This window comes from Podarcis pityusensis, assembly GCF_964106645.2.
Source record: "Podarcis pityusensis genome assembly, chromosome: 5".
NCBI classification, from domain to species: Eukaryota; Metazoa; Chordata; class Lepidosauria; order Squamata; family Lacertidae; genus Podarcis; species Podarcis pityusensis.
The window spans coordinates 63,611,097-63,620,175 of NC_138032.1; the positions used below are offsets into that span (position 1 = coordinate 63,611,097).

The 9,079-nt window shown below is 43.8% G+C and overlaps 1 protein-coding gene across 1 annotated transcript; it reads left to right on the forward strand.

Annotated features, from left to right (window-relative positions):
- The first annotated feature begins 941 nt into the window (after positions 1 to 941).
- FFAR4 (free fatty acid receptor 4) lies at positions 942 to 8,449 on the forward strand. The gene is made up of 3 exons (XM_081007373.1): positions 942 to 1,641; positions 5,414 to 5,542; positions 7,927 to 8,449. The coding sequence occupies exons 1-3, from the start codon at positions 1,108 to 1,110 to the stop codon at positions 8,332 to 8,334; spliced, it is 1,071 nt and encodes a 356-aa protein (XP_080863499.1). The 5' UTR covers positions 942 to 1,107; the 3' UTR covers positions 8,335 to 8,449.
- Positions 8,450 to 9,079: the final 630 nt, after the last annotated feature.

Sequence of the window (9,079 nt, forward strand, 5' to 3'; positions counted from 1 at the left end):
ACAGGGTGAGCACGAATGATAATATAAGCATGATTGGGAAGATATGGGAAATCTGCAGACTAAATAGGGTTTTTGACTAAAAAACTGTTATATGACTCTAAATAGGGAATCCTGAGAGGAATGACAGCCCCCACTGATATAGGAATCCCTATTCCTGTAATGGCACCATTTTTACCTCTGGATTTTAAATTGTATGCAATCTGCGCTGGGACCTGCTGATGGAGGGAGGGAAGACAAGTGGAAAGGTGGGCAATAAAATTAATATGAATACTAGCAATAATAACTTCTAACTGAATATTCCACCCCACTTCATTCCACTTCCAGAAAAGTAACAGGTGAAATATCTGAAGCGTAAAAACAGAGCCCAGTGGTATTTTAAGGCTGCAATCCGATACACACATTTCTGGAAGTAGTCTCCATTGAACTAATGGAGCTTACTTCTGAGTAGACATGGCTAGGGAATGAGCTGTAAATCTCTCCTACTGCACTGCAGTATTTTCACCCAGGATCCCTCATTCTACTGATCTTATTTGTCTCCCTCAAGCCACCATTGTTCTGATCTGGCACTCAACTTTACACCAAACTGGTTCTGTTTAACACCCTTTGCTCTGATGCCTTAGTTCCCATCTTCCTAGGCCCATATCATTCCAAGGATGCCCACAATGGTCTCTCAACCCCAACAATTCCCACCGGTCTTTTATGGTTCATCTAATGTACCCGGTTCAGTTTGTTGTCGTTAGGTTCCAATGGCCATTCATTCCCCGCATGCCCATTACTGCCAACTGAGGAAGCTTGCTCAGCAACTGGTGGCTCGCAGCCAAGGAGGCCTTGGTGCCTTCCTGTCATATATAGTCCCTTGCTCATAAATCCCTCCTTCTGTCGCCGGCCAGCACCACTATTTAGCTCCTAGCCTCCTCCTAGCACTTCCTCGTTTCAGAGGAGTCAGCAAGGTGCACGGTCCTATCCCAACTTGCCCGGAGGGAAGGAGGAGGCGGCGGCCGCGTGTTTGGCCAGCTGCCCTGTGGCGCCCCGTCGGGGCGCGCGAGAGAGATAGGGCTCCTTCTCGGCTCGGCCAGGCTGCCTCATGCCCTGGGCGCCCTCCCCCCGATGCCCGGGGCTGGGACGACCCCCGCAGGGAACCGCACGGACTTCTTCCCCTTCTTCTCGGAGTTCAGGGGCGCCAGCCGCGTGGCGCTCAGCGCCCTGGAGACGGCGGTGCTGGCGTGCATCTTCGCGCTGGCTCTGGCGGCCAACGCGTGCGCCATCCGGCTCCTGGCGCGCCGCAAGCGGAGGCTGAGCGTGGCCAGCTGCCTGGTGCTCAACCTCTTCTGCGCCGACCTGTTCTTCATCAGCGCCATCCCCATCATCGCCGTGGTGCGCTGGACCGAGAGCTGGACCATGGGTCACGCCGTTTGCCACCTGCTCTTCTACATGATGGGGCTCAGCGGCAGCGTCACCATCCTCTCGCTGGCCGCCGTCAGCCTGGAGCGCGTGGTCAGCATCGTCCGGCTCCGGCCCTCCAGGGCCTACAGAGGCAGGCTGGTGGCCGGACTCCTGCTGCTCATCTGGGTCGTCTCGGCGCTGGCCACCCTGCCCCTCTGCCTTTTCTTCACAGTCCAGCCGCTGCCCGGAAAGCACCAGGTGAGCTGACCCTATAAAACAGACAAGGCGGTCTTTTTTTTTTTTTACAAAAGGCAACCCTTTTACTGCCCAGATCCCAACACACATTTACTGGCATGCCACTGATTTTTGTGCAACTTGCTTTCGATTAAGTCTGCGTATGATATTAGCCTTTCCCGTTAGGCACAGTTCCTCCCACCCACACCAGTAAGAAGTTGGCTCAGAAAGTCTGGCTATAGGTTTATGCACTTGGGGACAACACCATTGAACTCAGTGGGGCTCATGTCACGTGAAACATTTACAGAAGCAGTCTGCTATTATATATTTCTTAGGGCACACCTGCAAAATCCCATGCTACATGTTGATTTGGGGGGGGGGGGACTAACAACCCAGGTGTCCTGCCTTCGAGGAATGCTCATTGGTGGTCTCCCAAATTCACCCCCCAATTATGTACTGGAAGTGCAAGTGAGGAATCTAACTTGATTGCACAATGAAGTGTTGAAATAGGTGTTAATGGATAATTGGTCCATGTGAAGTTAGTTCCACAAAGAGAGAGATTTATTGGTTTCAAAGTAATGATCTATTCCACCCCCACCTAAAGGTTTGGGGTGAATAACAATTGAAAAGCTTAAAAATACAATTCAGTTAAGTCAGAACACCATTGCAGATAGGTCAACTGTCCCTGTAAAGCCAAACTATGTAGATATTCCAAAAGTTCTGCAAGCTTGGACTATGGTGAATCTGCAGAACAGATGGAGAGGAGATATAATTTCAGATTGCTCCTATTGTAAGGGGCAGCCAATAAATCTCCCTTTGCTTATCGTTTGAGCTGTGAACCCTCAATATAGTCCGCTGTTTGGGTTTGTTAACAATCCAGTGCAGCCCCTCCGCATATAAATGGTTATAGAGTCAGCTATGCACACTTTGAAAATGCATCCAAGAAGTGCCTCAGGTAAGTGTGCATAGGATTGTAGCCTTCGACTTTAGAATGGTTTTGAAGATAATTCATGCTTCCTGTGCTTTTGCATAGTTTCAGATTAGATATTTCACATCTCTATTGGTCAGAATAGGGAGATATAACATGGGAGATGTCGGAGACTGATTTTGCAGGGATAGCCAAGGTGGTTCCTTCAGATGGTGTTGGACTCCAGCTTCCATCATCCACCGCCATTGACCATGTTGCTGGGAATTGGAGACCAATAACATCTGGAGGGTACACTGTTGGCTACCCCTATTGTTGTGAATTGTGTGGAGGGACAAGAGACAGCAGAAATCTCATAAAAATCTTCTGTAGTCTATGAAGCTATTTTTTCCCTTCAAACAAGCAACACCTCTTGTATTCTTTTGGGGCTGTGCCAATCTGAACAAAGAGGAGTGTTCTCATTTGAAGATGATGGATTTGTAGGGCTGGCTGACTGCTGTTGTTTGCTTTTATCAAGAGGCTGTTATTCTCCACCATGGTATCTCTTCTCCATAAACTTTAAGGGCCATGCAGGAGAACATGGCAACATGCGTCCACTGCTTGGTTGGCTTTGTCAAGCCCAAAAAACATTTAAGACATGAAAGCAGAAAGTGGGAGAAAACCCTATATTCTAGAGACCAATGGTAAATGGCCCGATAACTGTCTCTGGCATACAGGGCTTCAGGAAAAGCACAGGTGTTGCTGAGATTTCAGTGGTGCTCTCCTAAGGCAAGGCTGGTTATTATCAAATCCTTTGAGTCCTTCACTGAGAGTACATAGTGAGTAGGCGTATCAAAGGAGTTGGCGTAGGTGCAAATAAATGGGTTTTTGTGATTTTGAATCATGCAAGCTGACTTGAACACTTCGAGGGATGCCACATCAATGGGTAATTAAATTCGGATAAATTAAAGAGTCCCTTTCGGGATTAGTAATTGATGCATGGCTAAAGAGCAGGTTTTACCTGGGAAAGGAGTGGAGCAAGGGGGAAAAGGGGAAACCACACAAACCTGTGTTTTCTACACAAGTGGAAGTGTGGGTAAGCCCTCAGTTGTGAAGCTCATGCAAAAGGTCCCATATTAAATCCCTGACACCTCCAGGTAGGACTGTGAAAGATCCCTGTTTGAAACCCTGGAGAGTCAATGCCAGTCAGTGTAGACAGATGAAAGTAAAGGACCCCAGATGATTAAGTCCAGTCAAAGGCGACTATGGGGCTGTGGCGCTCATCTCGCTTTCAGTCTGAGGGAGCCAGCGTTTGTCCACAGACAGCTTTCTGGGTCATGTGGCCAGCATGACTAAACCACTTCTGGTGCAACAGGACACTGTGATGAGTGCCAGAGCGCACAGAAACACCGTTTACCACTGTTTAACACTCTGACCTGGCATAAGCAGCTCCCTTGAGTTCCAGACTATACATTACGCCAGTGGTTCTCAAAGGGTGTGGCAGCAGAGGATGGCCAATGTGGCAGGAAGATTCAAGAAGATTCAAGTAGTTGTGTTCTGTGTTACAAGTCAAGTACTGCTAGGAGTTATTTCTTTTTGTTTTACAATGTATTTCTTATCAATAAAGAAATATGTTGTGGGGTGAGCAAATTTTAAAAGTATGACCCAGAGAAAAAAGGGTAGCATGCACCTATGTCTGACTTTTCTTTAATTAATCACAGGCATGATGCACCTTGATTGTCAGATTAAGAAAAAACATTAAAATTTAGGAATTTCTTAAGAATTCATAATAAATACTATTTTTTATCAACTGACTTGGTGCTATTTAAGTATCGGATTTATTTGCCAAAAAAGCAATGAAAGTTTCTCCTCAGTTTGCCTGTTAACCTTTCAACTTTCAGTGACTATGGGAGGAGCACAACATGCGCAAAGTTAAGTTTAGAATTGAATTGGTGACTAGCCTTTGCAAAACTCTTCATTTGTCCCATGTTCTACAATACATATTGTATCTTTCACACAAGAACACACAAGCTCTGTTGTACCTATGCATTGCTTGAAAAGCAGATGTTTATGTGGACATGTAAGATGACCGCATAGACCACAGGAGATAACAGGAGAGAGTCATCATCAGCAAATAATTAGATTACGTTCCCATTTTTTGTCCGCCTTGCCAGCTGTCTTTGCAAGGAAATCACATTTAATGCTAGTAAGATGAGGTCAGGTATGACATTAGCTTCTAGTATTTGTTAAACTATTTCATCACATTGTCATAACGGTTCAAATTGTAGGTTTTTGGAGGATTTTTTTGTTTGCTTGCTTGTTTGTTTGTTTTGTTTGCCAAATCTTGTGAGTACTCTTTTATCTGAATATGTTCCAGGTTAAAATCATAAAGATATTTTGATCATTAACTATTTCCGTAGATCTTGTTTGGTTGGTGGTTATCTGTTCTAAAAACAGGCACCAAGCCAGAGCGTGTTGACAGAGGCGTACCTAGGGGGGAAGCTCAAAAACCACCTATCAAACTACGAAGTGTATGACGTATATGTGTGTGGAGATGTGCCACTGTTGTTGCAGCAATAGCAAAAACAGGAGAATCTTCCCGTCCTTCTTGCACCGCAGCACAAAGGCATGCATTTTTTCCGCACTTACCCCGCACTTACCCGCACTGCCCCACCTTTACTCTGGATGCTTCAAGTGCTGGGGTCATGTAAAATGTAGTAATTTCTGATGTGTCTATTGCACTAAAGTGTCCCCCCCCCCCCCGTGGGGAGGCACTGATACAGCTCCTTGCCAAAGGACAAGGGACTCTAGGTGCACCTCTGTGTGTTTCTCAAACATAATGGTGAAAGCAAACACTAAAAACTTATAGGGATTTTGTTCTTTTTCTTGCAGGAAGTGTTAATTTGCACCTTGGACTGGCCCAGCGTTTCAGGAGAGATCGCTTGGGATGTGTCTTTTGCAACTGTGATCTTCTTAATACCAGGATTAGTCATCGTAATTAGTTATTCAAAGATTTTACAGGTATTTTTCATCATCATCATTTTTTAAAAAGATGCTAATAGAGTTATCCACAATTAAAATTGAATCAGAGTTCTCATAGTAAATGGAGTTTTAGAGATGGTAATAACAAACCACAAGTAGCCAAAAAAGTAGCACACTTCCTAGTTCTTAACAGTTTTATTCTAGTTCACTTGCAATAGTCGCAAAACCTGAGCTGTTTATCACTTCATATCCTCAACATTTCATTAATCTAGGGCTAAACTACATATTATATTAAGTACAGTGGTACCTCAGGTTACAGACGCTTCAGGTTACAGATGCTTCAGGTTACAGACTCCGCTAACCCAGAAATATTACCTCGGGTTAAGAACTTTGCTTCAGGATGAGAACAGAAATCACGCGGTGGCGGCACAGCGGCAGCAGGAGGCCCCATTAGCTAAAGTGGTGCTTCAGGTTAAGAACAGTTTCAGCTTAAGAACGGACCTCCAGAATGAATTAAGTTCTTAACCCGAGGTAGCACTGTATGTTATTTAAACAATGTGATTCGGACAGCAACTTCTCACTCTTAACTGAAAGCAATCTTAGCACCCTGATCTAGACTGGCACCATGGTATGTGTGGGGGGTGTTGACAGCTCTTCTCCTCCATGCCATTTTCCTGCCAGAAAATCACCCCAAAGTTGCTACCTGCCCTGAAAAAATGGATTGTCCCGTATAGACTTACCCATTTTGTTAAGATCTGTCAAGGAGGCCTTACCATCTTTAGCTGAGCCTGCTATATGGCAGTGCACGAGAGAGCCTTCTTGGCAGTGGTACCCCACTTTAAGAATTCCCTCCCCTCTGTGATACATGTGCTGCCTGCTTTTTTTCATTTTAGATGCCAGCAAAGGGCTTGGTTATTCCCCCAGGGTTTTAGCAGAATCTGATGCTGCTACTGACATTTTCCGTTGGCTGGCTGCGACCGACTGACCTTCTTGTTTTTATTCATTGCATTATGACTTTGATACTGTTTCAGTTGAAGCCTGCACTGCAATTGCTGTGCAATGAAAAATGAGTAAGATATGTTTTAAATAAGTAGCACTCTGGAATTTTCACCGGGAAACTTCCTCTCCCTGCTCCTGTTTGTGGGTGGCCAAACAGCGCTGTTGAAAGATGCTGTCAATATTACACATTTCCCAGGAAGGTGGTGCTAAAGAGTTACATATGACTTAATCCTCCCTTCGTCAGAAGATTATGTCTTCCCTGTAGAATTCCATTTTGCCATCAAGGAATATGTTTGGAAGTTAAAAGACAATAAAACTGTATTTCGAAGAACCTCTCCATTGTTCTTTGCACTAGCTAACATTTGCAATCCATTAACTTTCTGTAGATTTAGTATATTTTATAGCAAACAGTATATAGATGTGGTATGAGTCAGACTATTGGTCCATTCCACATTAGCTGCAGGTGACAGGAGTTGTAGTCTGACACATTTGGAGAGCACCAGGTTGGGGAAAAGCTGCTGTAAACTGATATTGTTTCCCCATCTGAGAAAAAGCAGTGTGCAGGTGGAAGAACAGTGGATGAGTGTGCATGCAAAATTAGTTTCCTGGCATTTCAAAAAACACAGTAATTGGATTAGGGAAAGCAAAATGAGAAGCAGTAAGAGAAATATTTTTTTCCATAATATTCAAACACTATACAAATCATATTTGTGTAAGGATTAAATGCTGCTTTCCCAAGAGGAAACAAAACTACTAATTTTGTTATGGTGGAACAGGAGAGCATTTCCCCTTCATCATAATATTTCGCCCTCTTTCAGTGCTCACTGAGAGCAACATGCTAATTTTGATATTCCTTGATTGTAAGTCTGACTGGAGTGTCCCATATTATTTTGGTACCTTGCACATTTCTAAACAATTGGCATATTTTCCTTGGATGCAGCAGCATTTGGAAGGCAGGCATGACAAAGTGATGTCCACATCATCTGCAAGCTGCTGGTTGTGGTGAGAGCCTTTCCTGGAGCTGATACTGTACTCTTAAAAAAAATAATTTTAAAAAATCGCAGATATGAAAACAGCCTCTCATTTTAAAAAAGTACATTTTGATTACCTGTATATTCCTATTCCCTGAGGAAGTTGGGTGGAGGTGTGAGTACATTTAGCACAGCTATCTGGCTCACTGGAAAAAAAAGGGGGTACCAAAACATGTTTAAAAATGTGTATTTTCATGCCATCCACTCTACCCTTTCAAACTTCCAAAGGAGATTCCACAACACCCCGTGTCATTTTTTTCATTGTTGAGCTGTTCTTAATCAGAAAAAACTAATTTTTTAATTTATTGATATCTAATCACAGAGTTTGCCTAACAAATTTTAAAGAATTAAAATATATTTACTGAAAGGTGTTTTTTTTATGTTCTAATGCAGATTGCAAAAGAATCAAGGAGACGTCTTCATGGTGGCATGGCCTACTCAGAGGGTCATCACATTCGAATTTCCCAGAAAGACTTCAGACTGTTGCGGACTTTGTTTGTATTGATGATCTCTTTCTTCCTTATGTGGAGTCCGATAATCATCACCATTCTCCTCATTTTAGTGCAGAAATTCAATCCAAACGTGAACCTGATGCCTTCTTTATTCTTTTGGATAGTGGCTTTCACATTTTCCAATTCAATTGTCAACCCAGTTTTATATAATGTTTCCCACTTCAGGCATGAATGGAGGAAAATCTTTTTCTGCTGCCCAGGTCCTCTTGGAAGAAAAGCACTTGCAACAGACACTACGCTAAGACAGAATAACAACAGACATTTTACTGTGTCTGCTATTTCCACATAACCATGTGATGTTTCTGACAGCAGTAATCTCACCAGCTATTTAGAACAGTGTGCTAAAGAAAGTGTCTGGGAAAGAGGGAGGCAGGTGGAATTAAAATATCAAGATTTGCACAGCATATTCTGGTCTTGGGAAATCTTGGTGCTGCAGAAAATGACCTTATAACTCTCCCATAGCAATGGATACAGGTGCTGATGGCATTAAAACAGAAGTTAAAATGTTGACTGCAGAGCATAACTGAACTCTGCAGTTTACTATCTTCCAGAAAGTGATTGTATTTTGTGGGATCTTTGGCATGGGGCAGGGACGACAACACTTCCTTGTGTGAGAGCCAAAGGATCGGCGTTAACAAATAACAAGTTTTAAAAAGTGTAAGTGGCAGGGACACAACCAAATGTTCGCATGTGACTGCTAGGTTTATAAATGTACAAGTAGCTGCCAGCCACAGGGAGACTCAGCCATTCAAACAATACTGTGTGTTTTGAACGTGTGTCTATGGGTTTTCTTCTTGTACTGGATTCGTGCCTAGCTGGTGTAAAAAGGTTGCTAGGGTATGAGAAATGCACAGGATGGTGCATGTAGGTGCTTAGCACATGGTCACCTCTGGCATCACCTGTTCAGTCAAGAAAGTGAGGCATAAGTGCAGGTGGGACTTAGCACAGGCAGCTCACCTTCCATCCACTGAACAGATGAAAGCACATGATTGTCAGGGGCTGGTCTGGATTGGAAGATTGGGGAATGCAATCAC